This window comes from Corticium candelabrum, chromosome 16, assembly GCF_963422355.1.
Source record: "Corticium candelabrum chromosome 16, ooCorCand1.1, whole genome shotgun sequence".
Classification (NCBI taxonomy): Eukaryota; Metazoa; Porifera; class Homoscleromorpha; order Homosclerophorida; family Plakinidae; genus Corticium; species Corticium candelabrum.
The window spans coordinates 2036911-2060871 of record NC_085100.1 but is presented as its reverse complement, the minus strand read 5'-3'; the positions used below and the strand labels follow the sequence as shown (position 1 = coordinate 2060871).

General features: G+C 43.1%; 5 protein-coding genes and 1 long non-coding RNA gene across 9 annotated transcripts; 4 read left to right on the top strand and 2 right to left on the bottom strand.

The window, feature by feature from the left end:
* Positions 1-1140: 1140 nt before the first annotated feature.
* On the bottom strand, positions 1141-3433 carry LOC134191912 (E-selectin-like). 3 transcript variants are annotated; one of them, XM_062660549.1, is made up of 4 exons: positions 3196-3433; positions 2367-2450; positions 2054-2236; positions 1141-1967 (listed from the first exon to the last, which is right to left on the bottom strand). In XM_062660549.1, the coding sequence occupies exons 2-4, from the start codon at positions 2428-2430 to the stop codon at positions 1345-1347; spliced, it is 870 nt and encodes a 289-aa protein (XP_062516533.1). In that variant the 5' UTR covers positions 2431-2450; positions 3196-3433; the 3' UTR covers positions 1141-1344. The 3 variants fall into 3 exon arrangements, with proteins under 3 accessions (XP_062516533.1, XP_062516535.1, XP_062516534.1); XM_062660551.1 differs by lacking the exon at positions 2367-2450; XM_062660550.1 differs by lacking the exon at positions 3196-3433 and having other exon boundaries at positions 2367-2874.
* Positions 3434-3576: 143 nt separating this feature from the next.
* LOC134191913 (peptidyl-prolyl cis-trans isomerase B-like) lies at positions 3577-10183 on the top strand. Its single transcript, XM_062660553.1, has 5 exons — positions 3577-3710; positions 3802-3915; positions 3984-4077; positions 5293-5477; positions 9907-10183. Exons 1-5 carry the CDS (start codon positions 3585-3587, stop codon positions 10039-10041), a joined length of 654 nt encoding a protein of 217 aa, XP_062516537.1. The 5' UTR covers positions 3577-3584; the 3' UTR covers positions 10042-10183.
* Positions 10184-11346: 1163 nt separating this feature from the next.
* LOC134192462 (uncharacterized) lies at positions 11347-12272 on the bottom strand. Its single transcript, XM_062661201.1, has one exon. It carries the CDS (start codon positions 12270-12272, stop codon positions 11517-11519), a length of 756 nt encoding a protein of 251 aa, XP_062517185.1. The 3' UTR covers positions 11347-11516.
* Positions 12273-13636: 1364 nt separating this feature from the next.
* On the top strand, positions 13637-15434 carry LOC134192172 (uncharacterized). 2 transcript variants are annotated; one of them, XR_009971907.1, is made up of 3 exons: positions 13637-13664; positions 13727-13816; positions 15117-15434. It is a non-coding gene; the product is annotated as an uncharacterized LOC134192172 (long non-coding RNA). The 2 variants fall into 2 exon arrangements; XR_009971906.1 differs by having other exon boundaries at positions 15104-15434.
* A 92-nt stretch (positions 15435-15526) lies between these two features.
* LOC134192171 (uncharacterized) lies at positions 15527-16743 on the top strand. The gene has a single exon (XM_062660874.1). It carries the CDS (start codon positions 15555-15557, stop codon positions 16566-16568), a length of 1014 nt encoding a protein of 337 aa, XP_062516858.1. The 5' UTR covers positions 15527-15554; the 3' UTR covers positions 16569-16743.
* Positions 16744-22371: 5628 nt separating this feature from the next.
* On the top strand, positions 22372-23631 carry LOC134192461 (52 kDa repressor of the inhibitor of the protein kinase-like). The gene has a single exon (XM_062661200.1). The coding sequence runs from the start codon at positions 22714-22716 to the stop codon at positions 23629-23631; it is 918 nt and encodes a 305-aa protein (XP_062517184.1). The 5' UTR covers positions 22372-22713.
* The last annotated feature ends 330 nt before the right edge of the window (positions 23632-23961 follow it).

Genomic DNA, 23961 nt, shown 5'->3' with positions numbered 1-23961 from the left:
AGGAAAGCACTGAACGTCATCGTCAACGGACCGTTCGCCAGACCACAGAAACTCCCCAACGACTGAAATGAGTCATAGTCTCATGGATAAAGCTAGAGAAACATGAGAAAGAAAGACAGACAAGTTTCATAATTTACTATTGTCACTGGTGTTTGAACCCCCAAACCATGGAGTGGTAGCCATTGTCGCTAACCATTAAAATTGTATTATTACTAATTGTAGTATTGTATTGTATTATTATTGTATTAAAATTGTATTATTATTAATTGTAGTATTGTATTGTATTATATTTTATTAAAATTGTATTATTATTAATTGTAGTATTGTATTGTATTATTATTGTATTAAAATTGTATTATTATTAATTGTAGTATTGTATTGTATTATTATTGTATTAAAATTGTATTATTATTAATTGTAGTATTGTATTGTATTATATTTTATTAAAATTGTATTATTATTAATTGTCGTGCTCAACCAGATCAGTCTGGTTTGTAAAGTCTATTACAAGTACCGGAAGCAAACCCTGCTTCAGAAGTACTTAGACCATCACGGCTTGTAGTATTGTATTGTATTATATTTTATTAAAATTGTATTATTATTAATTGTAGTATTGTATTGTATTATTATTATATTAAAACATTGTATTATTGTATTACAATTTTAGTATGACAACATTGGATTAGTATGACAAAAAAGTGCCTAGGTGTGACAACAGACAATGTTAGAGCAAGGACCATCTTGACTATTAGTTAGAGTGAAAAGACTGGCGAGACCATTTCACGCTGTCGTTTATATATTTTAAAGCTGTGCAGGTTGCACTATATAATTTTAAAGCATACTCACTTTAGGGGCGCATGCGTAGAATCGGATCGAAGATTGAGTGACTGGATGGTCTCAATAACGTTAGTTATAAAGACACACTTTGATACCATCTCTACGTTGAGATAATACGGACGAACTATTAGTAAAGAAATGTGCAAAGTTTCAAGCGAAATCGTTCAGCGAATTCAAACTAAACGCATTTTTTCTGAGCTAACGCGCGCACGGGCATTATAGTGCTGTTCCGCACGGTATCTTTAGATAGGAAACGATGTTTTCGTCTGGCTTTCACCGCTTAGCCAGTCGACGACGACAGAATGAAGTAAATATTGTCGTATTGCTTAGCAACATTGACTACTACAATGCAGACTACAATGCACTAACGTACGCGTACGGTACCGGTACCGCGTCTCTCTGGCTACATACCACCATATATCTGTAGATAATTGCTAAGACACTAACAGCGAAGCTCTACATAGCTACGATATGAATAATCATCGCACATGCCATGTGTCTCAATCCTTAACTTGTGGTTTTTTTCTCCGTTACCGCTTGTCTGTCTGACTTGTTTCTCTTCGGTTTGCACTGAGGTTTTCTCACATACTTCCATCCACGTTTGGTACAAAGGGCACGTTTGCTTCCACGTATGATGAACTTGCGTTCTTGACATTCGAGCTTCACTGTCGCTCCTTTGTTGAAAACAAAGTTTGTGATGTCATATCCTGTTGGCGTTTTCGATCTCATTACGACTCCAGGTGGTAGGTCGTTTGCGTTGCACGAAATGTTGGTGCACTGAGGCGGAGAGCTTTTCCATCTCCACTCTCCATTGAGACAAACCTGAATTGCTCCTAGACCAGCTGTAGTGCACGCATAGTAGGCTTTCGTTCTATTTCTAATGCATTTTGAAGACACTCTTATAAGTTGAGCATTCATCATCTGTCGACGAGGCGCAGTACAGACATTGCAGTCGCAAGGTTTTGGAATGGGTTTATTCCACGTCCCGTTTTGACAAATGTATTCTTCTGTCTGCTTCCTTCTCGATTTACCATAACCAGAGAAAGAATATTTGCAGTTGGTAGCGTCCAAGTAAAAAGACTCGTTGGATCTGTACGTAGAATTTGATATTGGAGAGATACAGACTAGAACTTAACAAAAACCATTAGTAAAATAGACAAACACTGCAATATATTTTAAAAATTAATTAAAATATTTTAAAACTTAATTTATTTACCACAACGGGGACTTTCTTTAGGTGTCCAGATTCCATTTGACTCGTTGCAAGTTTTCGTCTTCGGACCGTCGATTTCATAATGCGTTTTGTTCTTGCAGCTGTACTTCGCAACACCGTCTTCAAGTACTACCTCGATGTCATCGTTGGAGAGATAACCGCTAGGGAAAGCACAGGGTAGAGCTCCTGGAGAGAGAAAACAATTAGTAAGCTATACAAAAATCATTGCTCAAAATCTGCGATCGCACTCTAGTTACAAAACGTTGCGAGATTTGTACCTAGACTTATGTCTACAGCTACAGAGGCATGTAGATACCTGACAGTGTGGAGAACAACAGAGAGAACACAAGCACCAGAGACGCACTCTTCAACGTAGTCATTTTCGTTTACACACACCGGCCTAGAGCAGCTCAAAGCAATTGATGTTTGCGTTTGGAGAGGGGCTCTTTTATAAGGATGAAGGGGAGCACATTCTGCTTAATTGAAATGCATGATACCTAGGCAACAGGTGAGGGAAGGTACCAACTAGATCTTGCGTCATTTCTATTCTGATCGTTCTGTCATCCTCAGGCATGCATGTATCTACTGCAGCATCGGTACCGCGTACTTCACACCTTGCAATTATCGGTTTCTAGTACCTAGTCGTATACGTATCTAGACAGTAGCGACGTTGTGCATAGTGAAAACAACGATCTTCCTTTATCTAACGCGTGTGCATCAAGTTGTGCTGAAATGCCATCGTTTGTAAAAGAATTGAAGCCGTAACAAACATTAATTATAAATTAATTTAGAGAGATCTGCATGTGACCTTAGGGAATCTCCCTCCCTTGTTATAATCGTTGCCTAGAAGACAACCAAAATCGTGTGCTTTTCTACGAATAACATTTACTTGTAAGATGTTTGAAATTTTTAACTCGGTTGCTAGGAAACTACAATCAAATGTAAATACTAATCAAAGTGGGTGTTCATCATTTTCGATGATGCCTTTCTCCGTTCAAGGACATTCGACCACTGCTGTCGTCAAGGTCAATTATTGGTCACTTTCAAGTTTCAAGGTTTACGAGACGCCTACGTATTACCTCTGATTCTCCTGCTTGCCATCATACCAAAGAACACGACTAGACATGTGTGATAATTAGATAAACCTTTATCATATGATATGATATGATATATTTCTGTCGCATTCACGTGTTGCATGTCTGTTCGAACTTCTTCCTGCTTGTCTAGTTAGGCCAACCACACGTGTGAAAACACGTAAGTCTTATGCACACGTGACAGCTAACGCACGTGGTGTGGCAACCCATGACGTGGCCAGAGCTGAGACCGTAGCCAGAGCTGAGACCGTAGCCCTTTTTATATCTACCGGTAGATATTAACAAACTATAACTACTGCGTAGCTACTGTACTAAAAGGTAAGACCGACTGGAGATGTATCCAACGTACAGTACAACAATTTAGTACAAAATCCGGGTACTTTGTTTACTTGTCACGTGAACCGATCTGACCAATTGGAAAGTGCCAAGCCGTGTGTCATATGGCCACGTGGCCGAAGAGCACAATGGCGAAATTAACAACATTGATCGTGCTCTGCATCATCGCCTTCCTCTACTTCACATCCAAAACGACCGAAGCATCCAAAGGACCAAAAGTGACCAAAAAGGTATCACTCTGTCTCCCAACCACACAAACAGCGCGACCATTGCAATCACGGATATGCAGACAAGCGAGTCAACGTTTGTGTGCGTTTTTAGGTCTTTTTCGATATTTCTATTGGCGGGGAGCCGGTAGGTAAGGTCGTTATCGGTCTATTTGGGAAGACAGTCCCAAAGACGGCTGAAAACTTTGCTGCACTCGCAAGCGGAGAGGTCGGATACGATTGTGGGAGAGATTTCTGTATTTGCTTAGTTGTTGTTTGACTTTTCGCTGCTTGTAGAAGGGGTTTGGCTACAAGGGAAGCGCTTTTCATCGCGTAATTAAAGGATTCATGATTCAAGGTGGAGACTTTACTAAAGGCGACGGAACTGGAGGTGATTAGTTGCTGTTATTTGCTGTTATTGGATCAATTGCTGAACGTCTGCTTGGCTGCTTGTTTGTATGACGTGTATGTTGTTGTTAGTGTTTGTTAGATTACTATATAGTATTTTAGGAAGCATAGATGTATACATGCAGCAGGCCCGTAGGAAGCATTTGAAAAGTAGCTATAGTCCGGCCTAGCGCGCGCTAAAGGGTGTGGTCCATTAGTGCAAGAGAGCAGTCTTCCAGCATACTAGGTAAATAATCTATTGTACAACGGGTTGTTGAATAATTACTCTCATTTACCAACAATTACTGTAATACAGGCTACGCAATGACCTCGGTCCTCTGGGCAGTGTAAATAGCAATTCAATTAAAATGCTACAATTAGCTTTTGTTTAAACTTTAAACTGGACTTTGGACAGTCGACAATTGCCTGAAACTTCTGATTGAAAATATAGGTGATTAATATCTAATATAGTTTTTGATTAAAGGTACCCAGCAAAACTGGACTGACCAGACTGCATGCTTACGTGGTTCCTGCGGGTCTGAATTAGGCCTGTTCACCTTAGAAAAAATGGGATGGACCAGCCGGACCGGCTTCTACGGCCCTGATGCACACTGTATCTTCTCAGTTAGAATTTGTCAAGTGACCATTAGGCATGTTGATTGGTTGATATGAGGTGTTGTATACGAGATAAAACTTGTTGGCTGTATAACACGGTTTACTCCTGGATATTGGGCACGTGCATATAAATAAGTTAACGGGCAGTGTACGTTATAGGTATGACTTGATTTAGTTTACTGACTTTGTACAAAGTGTATGAGTATACCAAAGTAATGATTGCCTCTAACACTTGAAATCATTGCAGAGCAGAAATTGTATGCTGCTGTATTCCGACTGTCTGGAGTGGAAAATACTTGCAATTTTTTTATTGGAAGGCAACAAGTGAAGTGCATGGTCTGGGTGTTGCTGTGTAATTAGATGCACTGATCCGTATAATCAAATAATAGGCATAGTAGTCATGCCTTAAATGTTGTATGCTTGAGTGTATCTAGAGTTTTCTAAACTTTAAAAGTGATATAAAAATGATTGAAGGTGACTCTGTGTGTGTGTGTGTGTGTGTGTGTGTGTGTGTGTGTGTGTGTGTGTGCGTGCATGCGCACGCACGTGTGTTAGTGTGTGTGTCAGTGTGACAGTTTACATATTATCCTCGTTTGTATTGCAGGTAAGAGTATTTATGGTGATAAATTCGCTGACGAGAACTTCAAATTGGAGCACTATGGAGCCGGTTGGGTGAGCATGGCCAATGCTGGAAAAGATACAAATGGTTCTCAGTTCTTTATCACAACTGAAAAGACGACATGGCTAAATGGTAGACACGTTGTGTTTGGCAAAGTTCTTGAAGGAATGGTAAGTTTCGTGTTTCGTTTTGTGTAAGTCGTTTCTGTAAGTGTCATGCATACTAGCCATTTCTTGATTAGCAAAATTAATTTATTAGTCGATTGAGTGTATTTTGTATAGACAATATTGGGGCGGAGCTTCTAGAGCATGCGCAATCTCGAGGGTAACACGTACGTTTCGCCAATCTTGCTGTACACAAAGTCCTTGTTTTGGGTCTGCTTCTGAACCGTAGATCATCTTGCCGTTGACTAGGCTTTGTAAGTAAGTTCACTACTTACCATTTCGTGCATCTTGTAAGAGATTTTGCCTGCGTAGAGACGCGTAGGAAGCTATTTCTTGAGTACAGCTTCTCGAGGGTAAGAGACTGCTGTATTCACACTCCGAACAGATGCACGTGGAGTGGAAAGACAGACTACTCATTGCTTAGTGATTGAAGTTTTGTCAGATGAAGATTTTGCGGTAGGGGAACCCATTCGGGGTAACCGAACATGACGCACTGTCACTGTCTGTGTGGCTGAAACTAGGACTACTTTTCCCCCATCTAGCGAACTACTTGAACTGTGGAACTGTGAGACTATGTATCTTGTCAAACTAGAGTCAGCAAAAGTTTGTCTAGCCTAGCCAACTCGTAATGGAACGCGGTGAGCTCGTGAGCTTACACATCACTTGATGTGCCTTGGCCTGATTCTTTGTTTGCTATACAGAGAAATTGTCTTGGCTGCTTTCAGTCGAACTCCACACTGTATCAAGTACATTTCTCTACACAAAACCTGTGTAAGACTTGATTTTATCATGAGAATGCCTTTCCTTGTAACCCAGACTCTGCAGATGCAAGGTCTTGCTCGAGAACTCTAATCTTGTATTGAAGTTACACTATTTCATTTGCTTGTTGTTCAATTATCGGACGTAAACCATCAGCTTCAGCGCCTCAGTGACATTTTTGACAACTAACATCTTCACTTTTGATATCACTACTACACACATGTCTTGATCAACTGCAGATGAGGTAGAACAGCCTTTGCTTTCTGATTTAGACATTACAGCTATGGAATAGTGTGTATGTGTTGCGTTACTTTAGACATAAACAGTTGCTGGGACTTGTAGACTGGCAGTGCTAATTGTAAACAGACTACAGAGTACGTGTACTGTACTCTGATCCGCGTCAGTGTACTTATCGAGTGCAAGTTATCACAGTAAGAACTTCGACTTGGTCAATTACATATATACAGAAGCAAGCTAGACTGCCCAGAAACAACGCGGAACGCCTACATGTCTGGTTACCCGAAATGGGTTCCCAGGTGGCATGATTTCACTCGCCAAAACTAATTCATCTCTGGCAATGAGTAGTCTGTACTTCCACTCCACGTATATCTGTTCAGAGTGTGAATCAGGCACCTTCAGCTTGAACAGCAGTCTCTTACCCTCGAGAAGCCGTACTCAAGAAATGGCTTCGTACGCGTCTCTACGCAGGCAAAGTCTCTCACAACATGCACGAAATAGTAAGTAGTGAACTTACTTATAAAGCCTAGTCAACGGCAGATGATCTACGGTTCAGAAGTAGACCTGGAAACGTGGACTTTGTGTACAGCGAGATCGGCAAAAGGTGCTTGTTACCCTCAAGATTGTGCATGCTCTAGAAGCTCCACCCCCACCCCCACCCCACCCCGAATATCATCTATTGATTGAGTTATGCTTGTATACTTCATCACCAGTAACTGTAGATTTGTATCGTTGTTACAATGTGGCAAGCAGTCACGTGTTGAGTTCACCATTTTCTTGATCAAAGTACTCGTGTCTTATACCCTGTTTACACGAGCACGCTGAGCCATGCCAGCCCAGTATTCCAGCCTGCGTTTACACAACACACTGTAGAAGTGAGCCAATGCGTGTCATTAACGTGGGTTAGTTACTTGAGATTGACATAGCTCACATTAGCTCACGTTTGCAATGGACATAAGCCAAGCTGCTCGCATTTTTCTCTATGGCTTTACAACAGTCATATCGAGAAATGGGTAGAACATATACGAGACATTGTACTATTATACGAGACGTAGGTCTATCGCCAGGCGACTGTTGCAGCAATGGAGTTCAAAAGCTAGATTTCTTGCTCATCTTGGTTGCTCCACAACTGGATAAGACACAGAGTCTCCGTCTTGCTCCACGTCATTTGTAAAATGAGCATGTGCGGCTCGTTTCCAGCACGCTATGCATTTACATAATGCATTTACCCAAGCCAGCCCGCGCTAGCCCGGCTAGAAATACCGAGCCGATCTGGCACGGCTTAGCTTGCGTTTACACGTATCGTAGAAATTGAGCCAGTACGAGCTGGCCCACTTGCAAGTTCTTGTGTAAACGGGTATTATGTTTGGTGGTTTGACGTCTGCTGATGATTACAATGTGGAGCATGATTGCAATGTTTTTAGAGGTGTGTGTGTGTGTGTGTGTGTGTGTGTGTGTGTGTGTGTGTGTGTGTGTGTGTGTGTGTGTGTGTGTTTGTGCGTGTGCGTGTGTGTGTGTGTGTGTTTGTGCATGTGTGTTTGTGTTTGTGTGTGTGTGTGTGTGTGTGTGTGTGTGTAGTAGGTTCTCGCTATCATTTTAAAGGTGCAGTGTCATGGTTGGACATACGCACTTGAGCCGATCTCAAGTGAGGTAGCTTTTGTGTCATAGCTATTGTATGTAACATATGTTCAAGTGTCCTGGCAAGAATATCAGTTTCGATCGCCAGTAAGCCCTTCAAAGGCTGTTCGTATGTTGCGCATGCGCAAAGGTCAATAGACAAAACTACTGCAAAACTGGATATTTAGGTGTCAATTGACGGGTATGGTAGCAGTGTACGCTTTAAACAATACAATTTTTGGTGCTCACTGTGAACTGAGTGTGCTTGGTTACTCTGAGAGAAAGACGTGACTACGGCAGATGCAACATATGGGAACGTGATGTGTGCTTTCTGGTTTGGAACTCCGATTTGGCTCGAAGTGCGAGGGTGCTTGTCGAATTTTACCAAAACTGCAGTGTAGCAACCTCAGTTTGAGGTTTTAGAAGAAAAACTACGAGAACTACATCTAAAAAGCCTAGAATTTAGCTACCAGAGACCCGGTCTAACACAACTTCATACTTGAACGTCTTGATCATTCCAATTCAGGCTATAGAGAGACTACAGTCAGTGTTGCCTTCAGTGCAAATTAGAGCTTCTAAATCTTCGCGGTTACTGAGTGTTTGAGAAAGTGCAACCTTTTAAAAGGGATGCAGTGCACATGTCCGACTGTGACCTTGCACCTTTAAGGTGGAGTTACAATCGCTACATGACTCACATACATGGGCTTACATTGGCACAAGGGTTGTGTAATCCCCTCATAGGTGGCTTCTAGTTGTCGAGAATCTTCACAAAATTTTGAAATATGAACGTTGTGCATAGGCCTACTCTAGTGAAGAGAACAATAAGACCACTAACTATACGTTCATTGAGTAATATTGGTATCAAGCTATCAAGTCTAAGAATAAAAACGATTCACTTTTTACAACAGTAGACAGGCTCATTTTCTTACTGGTGTTCTCCTCTATCCATTATATTCACAGTCTTGGACATTTGCTACGAGCAGAAAACCCACCTGCTACTGTGAGAGGACCTAGGACAATAATAAATGAGTATCGTGAGAGGAACACGTAATTAATGTGTTGTTGCAGTGTAGGTAGGTTGGTGTGTTTTAATTTGTTCAGATCTTTGTTAAACTTTGTTCAAACCAGCAGACCACTTACTCCAGAAGTAATAATCTACACACATTGTGGAGATAAGTACAGTACTCATGCAGTACAGTCAAACCTCGCTAATCCGAATTACCTTTGGTGCTTTGCCTTACGTGCCCAGACCTATTGGGGTGTTTGATCCGGGTTGCGGTTATCTAGTTTTCAGCAAACGCACGTATCTGACTATTTTCAGTCTTGACTGTCACATTATTTAGAAGTAAATGTAGTCGTTGCAGTGGTGTCCTTTGCCACAAACATGACGTGTGTGTGTGTGTGTGTGTGTGTGTGTGTGTGTGTGTGTGTGTGTGGTGTGTGTGTGTGAATAGAATGCATCAAAGATCTGGACCTCCAAGGCTCGACGTTTTTGGTAATCCGAACAACTTCACTAATCTGAACAGGGCTTGGCACGGGGCTATTTGGATTACCGAGGTTCTCCTGTACTGGGAACTGTAGGCTATAGTCTCGTCCCCAGACTCTTTCACACTAGCCTTGACCGGTGCCCGTATGAGAATTCCAAGTCCCGAGACTCTGCATGGGGACGAGACTATAGTTAACACACCACAACCATTTAGCTACACACTTTCATAGCTATGTAGACCAATGGGATGTACACTATTTCTGAAAAAAATTGTGTTGATTTTCAATTGCCAGCTATTTAACTTAGTCTTTAATGAGTTTGGTTTCTATTATGTAGAAATTTGTACGTCAAGTCGAAAATACGAAGACTGACGGACGTGATAAGCCAGTGCAAGAATGTAAGATTGTTGATAGTGGAGTGATTGAAGTGGAGGAACCTTTCTCTGTGACTAAAGAGCCGTCTGAGGAATAGAGAAACCGTCGCTCTTTAAGACACAATTGTCTCAACGTGTTAGTGCATGCGTGTGTGTTGGCATTTGGTTGTGTTGTTTAGTGTGAACATTCTGATTGTGGAACAGAGATGAGCAGTGTGAATGAAATTATGTTCAAGTGTAGATGCCGGATAGTCGTCATACTGCATGTTGCAGTGACCCTTGACTGGTGTTGGTGTTGTTTAGTATTCTGAATTAGAAGCAAAATTTGAGGTCATAGATGATAGGTGGCATACCGCAGTGTCTTTCCTGCGATACATTGTGTGTGTCCTCAGCGTAATTCGGAAGACTGGGATTCGAATTGGGCGGTATGTTGCTGCATGGAATTCTAGATGTGGTTTGTACTGGCAATGAGTAATGTTGTGAGTAAGAATGGGCACCCGGATTGTCCAGTACAGTCGCTGTTGCTGATAAGACGAGTTTATAATTGTACTGTAATCGGGACTAGACAGACTATAGCTCCAGGGACTGCATTCAAAGAGGTTAGCATACCAATTTAAATTGACTGAAAATAATAAAATTTATACCATGGTCACGTGATGTGCAACCAGTCACGAATGTTTGTGTGCAATAAGCTACTTCCGGTTAATATTGCACTCATATGTGACATGACCATGGTATAAATTACTTATTGTATTTGCCTCGGGTGATAACCTCGCCCCTCGTGCGTGTAAAAGCCATATAGCACGCTCATGCAATAACCTATACTTACAGTATGGATGTTACACAATCACTGGGTGTAATTACTATTGGACGAAAGTGGCCAGTGGCCTAGGAAAACCTGATACCAATACTGGATTGTGTCTTCTTGCATGCTTACAAGTGTAACCTCTGCTGATGCTGTTACAGTCACTTATCCGACCCCTTGGGACCGGACCCCTGTTGGATAAGTGAAAATGTTGGATAACTGAAGCTGTTACTCAACTATTGTTCATATTATATGGCATTTTTTCCACATTAGGTATACTGAATGTAGATGTAGATGAATGTAGAATACGAGAAGAAACACTTGAACTCACTCTCAAACTTGTTTCAAGAAACAACTGACATGCACGTGGATGTACACATGTACATATACATACGCAGCTGACCAGCCACGTGATCACCCACGTGACAAGCTTGACCGTTGGATAGTCCACATGTCCGGTAAGTGACCCGCGACTGTACTTTGTAGTGTTTGTCTCCCTGTTGGCGACTTAACTTAATTAAACAGAGAATACAGTCACACCCATGACGTTCATCATGAGATATATTGTGTGTCAGATACCAGTACTTGATATATGAGACCAAATGTATTTAGGTAAGTGCATCTATACATATGTACAGTTTATTTCCATTTTAATTAATTAATTAGCAATTGGTGGTAGCTTATGAATTCTATGGCCTAATGTTTGTCTACTGGACAGCTGAAGTGAAATTTCTGTATTCATTGACAAGCAGAAATTTACACCAAAATTTAGTTGTCTGTCCCTTTACTCGTAGCAGTCTCATTTACAACCTGAAACTGCAGTGCTAACTGCTGCATATCAAATAGAACTCTCTTCAACGTTTCCATGGAGTCTGATGACATCGACTGGTTTGCAACGTTGCCAATAGCACGACAACTATTTGACATCACGTTTGTTGTGCTGTTTCTTCGAGCTCGGGATAATGTTGCTGTACTGAGTCTCACATCTTTTGTTCTCGATCCAGTTGCATCTTTTCCCCCACAGCAATCAGCTTGGAGAAGGTCATCGGTGCATACCGACTCTTCGTCTTGAAAATTCAAAGCGACTCTGGTTTGTCGATATGGAGTCGACTGAGCAGGACCGTATGCATAGGCAGGAGTGCGCACACCGTACAAAACAGAACAGTTACACAAGTCGTCAGTTGCAGAAGGAGTTAATTCTCTCTGAAGCGGTCCCTCCAGTCTTTCCAGTATGCGCACGTGATGATCACGTGACCCACGAGTGCCCGGACCATTCGTCGTGGTTGTGACGTCCGTTTTCGGCGAAGGTTTCTCGTGGCGTAGTGTTCTATCGTTGCTGTAAGACTGGTTTACTTTTCTGCGTTTTCGTCTGGTTGGACTTGTGAACAGAACTTCTGCGGTTTCTAGATGATCCGTATTTCGTTGCTTTGGTATGCATATTTTCTCACCAAGATGACTGCTGATGTACTCATCCAAAGCATCAGAATACGATTCAAAACTTTTCCCGTTTACTTCGACCGCCATTCATTGCGCGTGCGTACTGTGTTACACTTATGCGCATGCGCAAGGTTTGCAATTTCTAAAATATACAGAATCTTTTTGACATGGACAAACTTTCACAAAAAGTGTTGACTAGACTGGTGGCATTCCACAGTCTGCCGGATCATCAGAGATGTTCGCCACCAGTAGGGTAGGAGTACCTAATTGTGGACACTCCCCGGTAATTTGAGTTACAATCGCTGTTTTTCTCTGGTAACCTGCACGAAGAGACCGTGAAACATGTCCGATATACGCACCATTGTCTAGGCTTCGTAACGGTACCTGTACAACTACAATCGCACAACGTCAGCTAGCGCACTAGCAAAATATACGGGATAACGTCTGTAAACAGCTTGGACGTGGGGTGTATCCTAATTGTGGACATTGTTTTCTCCGTTACAGAAAGCGACTGAGCCTGAGTAACAGCTGGACTAGATACTTGAATGGTTGCCTCACAAGCTGGTATTTTGGGCCGCAATCAAAACCATGTTCTGTGGTGTATCACCTCTGTGTAAAATGGCGTCGTGCCGTTCAAATTTTGCAGAAACCAAGTGTTCTGTTTACGATGCAATGCAGGAGACGGTCAATCACGTTTAGATAAACGTCTCAACTGTAAACTGTGGTTCTAGCGTCTTTTTGCGTTGCTGGTAGAGCTGATTATTGATATCAGACAACGTAGTTTTGACCTTCCACCTATCCTAGGTGAGTCTGTAGGTTTTCATTTTGTGTCTTATTGTTGCCAGATCTAGTAGCAGTGAAGACAGTCAAATTCTGACTGGATTACGAATGTCGCGGATATTGACATTCCACCTACTTTGTTCGTTCTCATTTCATACCCTATTGTGGCCAGATGTAGTTGCAGTGAAAACAGCTAGATTGTCAGTGGATTACTGATGTCTAGATCTAGTATGAGTGAAGATATTCACGTGTTTACTGGACTGGAATTACACGTTCGCTCCATGCACATAATGCGCTTCTTTAGCACGTCACAAGTCAACGTAACTAGGCTCAAAACTTTACTAAGGTACTTGATAATTGCCTAACTAACGTCAGGGCACTTTCATGATCCAACAAAAGAACGATTCGTGTACCTCGAATTTGTGGACGTGATGGGAGGAACCCTGTACGTGCTAACAGTTTCGCAGGGGAATCGTCGTGATACACAACAGAACATGGTTTTGATTGCGGCCCAAAATACCAGCTTGTGCGGCAACCATTCAGGTATCTAGTCCAGCTGTTACTCAGACCCAGTCGCTTTCTGTGGCGGAGAAAAACATGTCCACAATTAGGATACACCCCCGTTTGAGCTGTTCACAGACGTTATCCCGTATATTTTGCTAGTGCGCTAGCAGACGTTGAGCGATTCTAGTCGTACAGGTATTGTTCCAAAGCTTAGACATTGGTGCGTACATCGGACATGTTTTCCTCTCTCTCCGTAGCAGGTTACCAGACAAAGAGTGTTTGTAACTCAAATTACCGGGGAGTGTCCACAATTAGGAACACCTACCCTACCAGACACTAATATTTAGGTGAGTCTAGTTAATTAATTAACTCTAGAAAGCAAAGTCAGACTGAAGGGAAAGGCTAGTCTCACGTAGCCAGAGCCCTTTACGCCGCGTCATCCCTCCGCGCGCATGCATTGTTTTGGCTTATGAAAATTTCATGGGTCAAGTCTGTGTCTAGCTAGATGATCGCAGCGTAGGGCGCATGCGCTCGATCCTCACAGAACGGTGACCACTTCTGAAACAAAAAACTCTGAGGTTCGTGTGTCTGTTGGCACAGTGCACTTACGCGTCTATCTAAAAGTATCGTGTCTGACAAGCGCTCTAGTGACCACATGGTACGGCTGCCAAATTAAACAAGGACTCCTGGAGTAGGTCTAGTCCCTACGTCTGAAATAGAACAAACTTTTGAGGATTCGAGTTTCTGTTGATGGCTTGATGCCTTGCACTTAGAAAACATACTTTTACAGATACTATAGAAATTGAGCTTATTGTAGCTCACAAACGAAGTTGTACGGACTTACCGTTTATAGTCTAGGGCTGGCAAGTTAGAATTAGAACGGATATCTATACTACCGTGTTCTTGTTCTGATAAAGCAGCGACACCATGCATGGTGCCGATTAGAGCGGATCTTGTAAGAAGACTGTCTTGCACTAATCAATTTTCTAAACACGTTTACGAGTATCTTGGAGGCGGAGATTTTACCGTTATAGTCTGGCACGATCTGGTCTAGCTATAGAGTGCATGGAGAATCCCCTCATCTCGTGCGCATCCGCGCAGTCGTTAATTTGCATTGCGTGTTACTGTCGACGACTTGGCATGCGAGCCACAGTTGTTTTACTGCGCGCATTTCTCTCGTTTTCTTGCAGGACTATGCACGGTGCGTATACATGGATGTTCTGTTTCCATGTGCATGCTTGTCAAGTTGGTTTTAGTGTTGGATTGAGCTGCTCTGATCTGAGTGAGCGACAGCTGACTCTGCATTTTCATTCTATTACATATAATCTTTCTATTTAGGTTAATAGCTGTCCGGTAATTAAACAGTATAGACACTGGCAACATAGCTGTTGCTGTGTTTGGCTAAGACATTTGAGGTGGCTAGAGTAGAATAATAATAGCTGCATGGTGGCTTACTTGATGTCTACTCTATTCTTAGTTAGTTCCATTAAAGATGTCTGAAATTAGAGGACTATATAAAATACATGGATTCTAGGCTTTATCATTCGCTTTGTCTGCTATTGTGAAATCGCTTTTAGGTCCAACATCTCAAATTAGAAAATGCAAAAAGATATAGTAATGATGCATGCTTATAGTGTTTCCATATAGTCGAGGCTTCCTAACGATATATAAGCAGCTGAGATCGAGCAGAACTTTACTGGATCATCTTGAGTAGTGTTTGAGACTAAGCTTGTTCTCGAGATGTTTCGTCGAGTGTTTGCGCTCGTGGCTTTGATGTCAGTCAGTCAGATATCCGACTGCGTTCTCATCGGTGGCAGGCACACGCAGATCGACTACAACGACTGCGGTCTCTGGAATAACCGCTCCACACGACGAGGTTTCACGATGGAAGACTGCTGTCCCGTCGAGACGACCTTTCCCGGCAGTCCTTGGCAGTTGCTCGTCGTCTCCTACTACGCACACGGCGTCTACTACGAGTTCAAAGGAAATGCAGCCAACGGTTTCAACGCGTGCAACTACAAAGTACTAGAGACGACCGTACTGGACGATGGAACGGGTACGGTCGGTATACGTCACAAGTTCGACATGAAACACATCATACTCACCAAGGAGGAGACGTGGGACTTTCGCGGACGTACCGTCGTCGTCGAGTTTAAGGCAGAATATCCCAACGATCGATGCACGTGTCGAAATATCGAGAGGTTGAGAGTCATGCACGCCGTCGATCCCGATCAAGATCGTAATCCATTCTACACATTCAGTACCATCAACGACGTCATCTATCCAGGCGGTGCGAGTCTGAAACACTATGCCGAAGCCGTGGGTCCGGTAAGTTGCAATACGATGGCATACGGCATCTGCTCTCAACAGCACGGCAACTTCGACTTTGCCGAACAGGTCGGTTTCTCCTATTGGGACTCGTCTCCTAACGCATACTTGTTCGACCCCAATGGGTCTTACGGCGACCTGACGCTTCACTACAGACACATCAGGAATTCTCTCAAATGTGACAAGAGTGCTAGTTTCAGGTTCGTGGTGACATGGGGAGCCAACGCAGAAGAAGCGAGAAAGAACTACCAGGGAGCTTACAAGAAACTCTGTCGGTGTTCATTCATTCCTTTCCCAAGTTACCGATACACGCCACGTCCGTGCAAGAACATCTGCCCGTGTGACTGTGATGAAGATCGATGCGCTTGCAACAACAAGATTAAGAAAAGCAATTTCAAGTTTCCGACCATTTACGCGTGGCTCAAGTACTACACTCGTCACATCAGAGGACGTGATATCGGCTTCACAGACGCACCAACTGACTTTCCGGACACACCAGCCCCTGACACACCTCCTCTACCAACAGTTCCTGCTGTCGTGACTGATACAGAACTAGGGCTTGCCGGTCTTGCCTCGGCCGCCGACAGATTCAGCAAGTTGGGTGGAATGCCAACGTTCGAATTGGACGAGGAGCTGTCTTTCGTGCGAATACTAGACGATCTACCGGTTGTATGCCCCCATATGGGTGCGACCAGCAAGAGATTCTTGTCTGCAGTCAACACGACAAACATACGAGAGGTTTACGATGAGTACACTGCCAAATGTAAATGACGAGCGAACTAGAGATGAAAACTTCGCACACAAAGCGACGTAGTTGTATCTATCTATTGCGCATAGTAATGTCGGCTGCATGATGAACTCTCTATCTTCTAGTGTCTGCTGATGTATCGATGGTGCTGTGTTGTTTGCTGTTTAGTACATGTCAATAAAGATAGAACAATTGGTAACACGACTGGACTTGTCACGCAGCAATTAACTTACCTAATTGACTGCGGATTTCTCTAGCATACATCTTTGAGAATGACAATTAAGCATGCTGATAGATAATTCTAGACACACCGCGTTTTGTCGTTCCAACTGATCTGCCCAAGAACTCTAGATTAGTGCTCCATCGAACTTTTGCCGTTAGTCTAGAGCGATACCGATACCTCGATTTCGGGATGATTGAAGTCGTGCTGCTGCTTCTTTTGCATCGCTTCGTTAATCGTTGACTGCTGCTTGTCTTGTCTACACTTCTTTTTTGAATCCTCCAGCAGCCTAAATTTGTCAGAGTTGTGCTTTCTCTGCATTTGTTTTCCAAGATTTGAGATATTGAAAGTTCTCGAGCTTGTTCCACTTCTCGAAACGCTTTTGAGCCTATAATTTACACGACACATTAAAGCGTTGTCTACTGCTGAGACCGCAAAATATGACCAAATGCCACTGGTACAAATCGCAACCACATTGATTAACCTTTGAGGTGCCAGACCGGCGCGCGAGGTATCGGCAGCGATCTACTAGTAGACTCTGGCCCGATACACCGATACCGATACCAATACCATTACCAATACCAATACCAGTATCGGTGGAACACTGCTTTACCAAAATGTCGATCAAGTCTGTTCGTAACTACAGATGATGACGCTCGGCGGCGTGTAGTCACAGTAGTATATGAGCCAAGTCCCAGAAGCCGTCGTTTTGTTCCGACCCCCTTGTGGATCAGGGTTTTTTAGCACCAGAACATTCTAAAAAACTGATAGAAAGGACTTCTCAATGTTTGCACTTTGGAAAACGTGCGACAAAGTAACGGTAGAATCTAGAAAAATAGTACGCGCGAGGCGCACGGGAAAGTCGAGACTATACTAGAGCTCGGCATGACGAGCGTTCCTGAAGGCGTAGAATCTCTACTTAATTGACTCTTACAATTCTACAACTAGCACCAACAAAGGAAGCATGCCATTTATGCTGGAAAGAGTTAGAAAGGCAACGCCTTTTTGCATTATCCGGGACTACCGACTGCCACAGCCTTGGAGTTCCTTTACAGTAATAGGTATCGCTGAATCAAAGTAAGCATTTTTGCGAGTACAACACTATGTCTATATTTTCGTATTGTAATTTAATCTTTTGGATTTATTATTTTATCATTTTGTTTCTAGAAATAACTTGATCTACTAAACTAAAATAATTGAATTAATTTGCGCGTGCATGCAATCATACACTTGATCACAGCCCGGTTCACAGTACGACGCTGGCACGAGCGTCGTGCGAGCGTCCTGGACGCTGACGATGAGCGAGCGTCAGCGTCACACTGTGAACATGTCAGCGTCTGCGACGCTCGTACGACGCTCGCACGACGCTAGGCGAGCGTCCACGACGCTGGAATAGAGAAAAGTTCTAATCGAGCGTCCTAGCCGGAAGTGACCAAGCGTGCAATGACATCACGTGCTCCGTTTCAACCAATCGAAAGTCAGTCACTAGACGTATCCGGGATATTCTATTCGTTCACATGGCATCAATCATTGATTCGTCGATGGAAGTGTGTGCGTAGTTTTCCCTGCGTTTGGCAAGTTCAGTCAAAGGAGTACAATGACATAATAATAATAATTTATTTTTTAAAACACCACATCTGGTGTAGTTCCCTCCTAGGGGCGACCTAAGCATAAAATAAGGATAAAATAAGGATGAAAGAAAACGCTTGATCGAGACTACGGCGCAGCAGTGCAACAAAAGCAAAACGTCGTCGTCCATGTCTGTCGCGATACATTGTACACACGTGGTTACTTTGCAGCGCCAGACCACTGTCGCAGTGTGTTCTTTTTGCGATGGACGCTCGTCAGACGCAATATTGTGAATGGTCCAGCGCCAGCGTCTTCGCTGACGCTCGTGTGAGCATCCTTGTCAGCGTCCAGGACGCTCGCAGGACGCTGTGCCAGCGTCGTACTGTGAACCGGGCTTTAGTCGCTATCACTACAGTCATCATTATCGCTATCATCAGTCTGATTCTGGAGTTTCTTATTCCAATAGTACTGGACTAGAAAAGGCTATTTGCTTGCTCTAATTCTTGCAATTTCTGCAACCACATGCATCGGTAAAGCATAAAGCAGCACGAAAACACGAACATTGCTGTGTGGTGCAGCCGACATTGCACTTGCAGCTTCCGAGCTCCAACAGTGCTTTTGGGGCAGGAAGCTGTGTCATCCAGCAGACATATATGTCAGAATCGTTTTCATCAGTTTCAGCAATCCATCCCTAACCGTGCGGACTAGGGAGATTCTGCATAGAGCACAAATCTTTTTCCATACAAACCTTTGTTAGATAATTAATCCGTAGTACATGCTGCCGAAGAGCATCTCGAGTCGGTGGCATCTGCTGCACTTTCGAGCACTTCATGCGAAATAACTCGTACCGAACCTCGTTGACACTGGTACAACAACAAGTTGGCAAACCGTAAAGATGGCATACAAACTTCTCACATTCAGTCGGAGCCAAGCTGCATCCTACTCTGGTCATCACAAGGCGTAAACAGTCGCTTTGAGAAGCTAAGCGAAAGGTCTTTGTTTTGCCTTTTTCAGCAAAGGCACTCGTCGTGTCGCATCCAGAAAAAGCGCATATGGCAAGGAGAGCAGCAGACGTGTCTTCGCCTAAATTGACAGCGATGTCCGTAAGACTAATGCAACGACGTCGTAGTTTTGTGCCAGTGAGCCATGCATAGCAATACTAATGATGCGTCGATTGTGATCGCTTCTGTTTGCAGGTATCCGTTGACAAATAACGCACAAAGCAAAATTTGTTGGTGGAATTGCGCTTCTTCTTGATCTTTCCTGAGCAGGCAGCGTTGTTTGGCTAGCTGTCGCATATTGCATCACAGTAGCTATAGGTTGCTGCTTTCGAATGAACCGCTCAATGTTGACTTTATTTGTGTATTCTTGGTAACACTTTTGATGGTAGAACCTCTAGGTGGATCAGTTTGCGTTAGGTAATTACGGCACAATTTGAGAAGAACGCATGCAATTCGTTTCCTCGGATGGTAGCTACCTCGTGCAAGCGAATCCAACTCTGCTGAGAAATTGCTACCAACTTTGTGTCTAGACCACTCAGAATTTTCCCGCTGGAATGACAAATGCATTTGCTTCAACTAAAAAGTGCACGGTGCTTTTGCGGCTGGACGATTCAAACTTACCGAAACTGCATGTAATTCCTCTGCAGATGACCACTGTCTGCTTGACCACTCAAATCGACTTCCATTACCACAAAATTATGGTGCTGATTGATAGTTATCTAGAAACGTATAGACGGTGCTCGGTACACAAATTGATTCAAAGACAGTCGTGTTCAACTATCTATAGTAGTGTATTCAAAGACAACAATAGATACAAACTAGATTGAATACAAGGTAAACAAATTTCGCTCTACGCAGAAATTTAATTAATGAATAAACAAAGTCTGCAGCTAGAGTAATTTTAGTTATACTAGACACTGATCGATCTCGAACTGACGCTATGACTCAACAGCGATGAACGTATTACATGAACTTCCAAGACGTGAACCAACGTGAGCTTTCAGTAAGTCATCGGTCAAGAAACCGGTTGGTACTCGTACGTACACCCCGAAGAGAAAGGTCAAAGTAAGTCGTCTTCTAGCATCCGGTTTCTAGATATTCTTGCGCCTGGTAAAAATTAATACAAAGCAAGTGTCAAGCAAACAAATTCACAGAATACGATACAGTGGGGAAGCCGTAGAAATGCTGATTTGCCTGCACATTGTCTGCTATGTGTTGTGAGTGCTAGTGGGCTCGGTGTCCAGACCGTGTTTACAAAACACCAGCAATCGTCGCAATAGTTCGCGACAGCAAAAATCGATTTTTGGATTGTATAATACTTATAGAACCAAGATAATCTACAAAGAAAATGAAGTCCACTGGGGGTTGAAACAAAAGTTGTTTCTGAAGCAGCTAGCCAGATCAGCTCATAGACTACACTACACTGTACAAAGGCGGATAGAGGGGAGGAGTCCTGGGGGTCCAGACCCCTCCTATGCAGTACTTACCACGCCCACTACAGTTTGCTTATTCACGATTATCAATGAATCGTACCGTTGGATTACTACAACAGGCACAACGTAACAGGCAAGCAGACCGATTGAAGACTCAGTCCCGGATACTCTTACCCGGATACTGTCACTAGCCAAAATTGATGTCTGGTGAACGCGTCAAAGAACTCCTTCTGTCTCTGGAAAGGGATACCGTGCCTTCTAATGCTTGGAAAATTTTGGAGGAACTTGGGATCTTTGATAGGTATGGAAGACTCCTACCTAGTCGTGCAGACATCTTTGAAATTGATGAAGTAGCACGAGCTCTGTATCCACGTGACGCTGATCCAGGTCTTCTACCTCTCAGAGTGTACGGCGACGGGAACAGTCGCTTTCGGTCTGCTTCGCTGCTCTTTTACAGTGATGAAAACAGACATCTTGATCTCCGCTTACGAACAGCAGCAGAACTATGTATGAACAGTCGTCACTACGCTCAAGCTACCGTTCAACGCGCTAGTAGCAGTTGCGCTACTTCTTTGTCGGCAACAGCGCTTTTGTCCTTAGTCTCGTCTTTTCCAAGGCTTTGGAGTCCTGCCCTTCGCTTCAAGATGCCTGCTTTGAAGCAATGCAAGAAGAGATCAAGAATACTTGCAGCTCAGGCTGGTATGCATCAGTCTTACACATACTTGGTTTATCTACAGCTGTTGGGACTACAATCAATTTGATTTATTCCATGCACAATGAGGGCATCCGGCCATTTTGTTCACACAATCATTAATCCGATGGATGTGGAGAGTGGTAGTGATGCTTCAATCAGCATCATGTGGTCTACAACAAGCAAAAAGAATACCATCAGTGCTTTGTTTGAACCAAACCACTTTGTGCCTCTACTTCCTAGTGCAGTAGAATCTTCTAAAACAATGTCTGCTCTCAAGTTCAAGATTCAAGATTTCTTCTCGTCTTCACTTGCTAGTAGACGTCCTGCAAACACAACAGGATATTCTGTAGAAAGAACAAAGAGACGGTCCACTCTGACAGTGGAAGTGCTGTCACAGTCAGAAAATTCACAGAAGCGACTTGCTGTAAATGATACTGTTCAATACAAAACATGCAGTCCTATTGTCTTTCTAAAAGGTAGTTCAAAATCACCCATGACTGATCAAAGTGCAACTGCAATTTGTGAAGATAAAGGTAGTATCCAATAGTCACGTTTTAGAGGAGGTGTCTAATTATTTGATTTTTTACAGCTGTCTTTGATCTCAGCGACATAGTTCATGGTCGAATACAGCTTTCACATCTCAATAGAAGTGACATATTCTGCTACTTGAAGCATCACACGATACCGGAACAAGAACACATGATAACACAACAGGTGTTGAAGGGTACAGAAAAAGGAAGAAAACCTTGGCATTCCAAAGGTCGTGGTTAGATAAATTTCCATGGCTGACATACAGCTCAAGTGCAAGGGGCGGTCTGTGCAAGTTCTGTATTCTATTTCCAACTTCAGGACGACAGAGTGGGACCTTCGTTAGCAAACCATTTCAGAATCTGCAAAAAGCATGTGGTGTCAATGGAAAGCTGCAGACCCATGAGAGTTTGCAGTATCATCGTGATGCTGCCACTCGAGCTCAAGCCTTTATTTTGACATACCACAATCCTGAGCAAAGGATTCAACACCATGTATCACAGCAGGCAAGAGAGAATTATGAAGAGATTTTCAAGTCTTGTCTGTCATCGTAAAAGCCATTTTGTATTGCGGGAGGCAAAACATCGCTCTGCAGGGTCACCGTGATGACTGGACATCTACCTCTTCAAATAAGGGTAACTTTATGGAGCTACAGTACTGAAACTCCTTGGAGAGTTTGATGAGGGCCTTTGCATACATCTAGAGAGTGGAAGGAAAAATGCAATGTACACTTCAAAAACAGTCCAGAATCAAGTCATTGCAATCATTGCTGATATGATACGTGAAGAGGTCACAACACTTATCAAGGGAGATAATGCTTTCTTCTCTATAATTGCTGATGAAGTTACGGAAACGCATTCTAACAGGGAGATCATGTCTCTGTGCCTACGGTTTGTAGCACGGAACAACGACCAGCCTGTAATCAAAGAGGTGTTCTTTGATTTATGCTATCTGACAAGAACAACAGGATTCACTATTGCTGCTGCTATAAAAGAAAGTCTCAAGACTCATGGTGTCGACATCCAGAAAGCCAGAGGGCAAGCATATGATGGTGCAGCAGCTATGTCATCGGACAAGGCTGGTGTTGCAGCTCGAATTTGTGATGTGGCACTGATGGCAGTCTATACTCACTGCAACAGCCACATTTTGAACCTGAGTATTGCAGCAAGTTGCAAACTTCCGGAGATTAGAAACATGATAGACACTATCAACTCTTTGTTTCTCTTATTCAACTCATCGCCCAAAAGGCAGACATTCATGGAATTGGTGCTGGATGTTGAGAGCACCCAGACGAGGAAACGACATATAAAAGGACTTTGCAAGACTCGCTGGGTTGAGAGACACACCTGTTTTGAAACATTCCAAGAAATCTATGAGTATGTTTGTATCTCTCTGGAGGCTATCTCTTGGCCTCATCTTCATCCTGAACTAGAGTTGGTAACACCCTCAGATTTAACGAGTGAAAAGTGGAACTGGCAAAGGGATAGAGAGACCACAGTCAAGGCACAGGGATTGCTTGCTTCGCTGCAGAAGCCAAGAGTTTATAATGGCCTTCGTTGTTGTGAAGAACTGTCTCCAATTGTTAAGAGGAATGACAACCAAATTGCAAAAGAGGGATATCGACATTGTCTCAGCATATAACATGATTGATGACACAAAGAAAAAGATCACTGATCTTAGAGCGAACATCGGCAGGGAGCACGTCGACTGGTACAACGAAGCACAACAAATGGTAAAGAAAGTGGGGGAAGATATCACCATGCCACGTATCACTACAAGGAACGTTTACCGGACCAACTGCATGTACTTCTACTAGCGACTACTATCAAGTCAACTACACTGCAAAGTTTGTAGACCACCTGCACAGTGAATTTGGCACCAGGTTTAGCAATGATCACCAAGTCGGAGTGAAGTTGCTTCGCATACTGCCATCCTACATATGTACCCAACCATAGGCTGATTTGGACCAAG

Coding starts and splice junctions, on each gene's coding strand:
- LOC134192462 (XM_062661201.1), bottom strand. CDS start 12,272: ATGGCGGTCGAAGTAAACGGGAAAAGTTTTGAATCGTATTCTGATGCT.
- LOC134192171 (XM_062660874.1), top strand. CDS start 15,555: ATGAAACACATCATACTCACCAAGGAGGAGACGTGGGACTTTCGCGGA.
- LOC134191913 (XM_062660553.1), top strand. CDS start 3,585: ATGGCCACGTGGCCGAAGAGCACAATGGCGAAATTAACAACATTGATC. Junction 3,711..3,801: donor GACCAAAAGTGACCAAAAAG/GTATCACTCTGT, acceptor GTGCGTTTTTAG/GTCTTTTTCGATATTTCTAT. Junction 5,478..9,906: donor GCAAAGTTCTTGAAGGAATG/GTAAGTTTCGTG, acceptor TCTATTATGTAG/AAATTTGTACGTCAAGTCGA.
- LOC134192461 (XM_062661200.1), top strand. CDS start 22,714: ATGTACACTTCAAAAACAGTCCAGAATCAAGTCATTGCAATCATTGCT.
- LOC134191912 (XM_062660549.1), bottom strand. CDS start 2,430: ATGACTACGTTGAAGAGTGCGTCTCTGGTGCTTGTGTTCTCTCTGTTG. Junction 2,237..2,366: donor GTTGTTCTCCACACTGTCAG/GTATCTACATGC, acceptor TTCTCTCTCCAG/GAGCTCTACCCTGTGCTTTC. Junction 1,968..2,053: donor TAAAGAAAGTCCCCGTTGTG/GTAAATAAATTA, acceptor GTTTTTGTTAAG/TTCTAGTCTGTATCTCTCCA.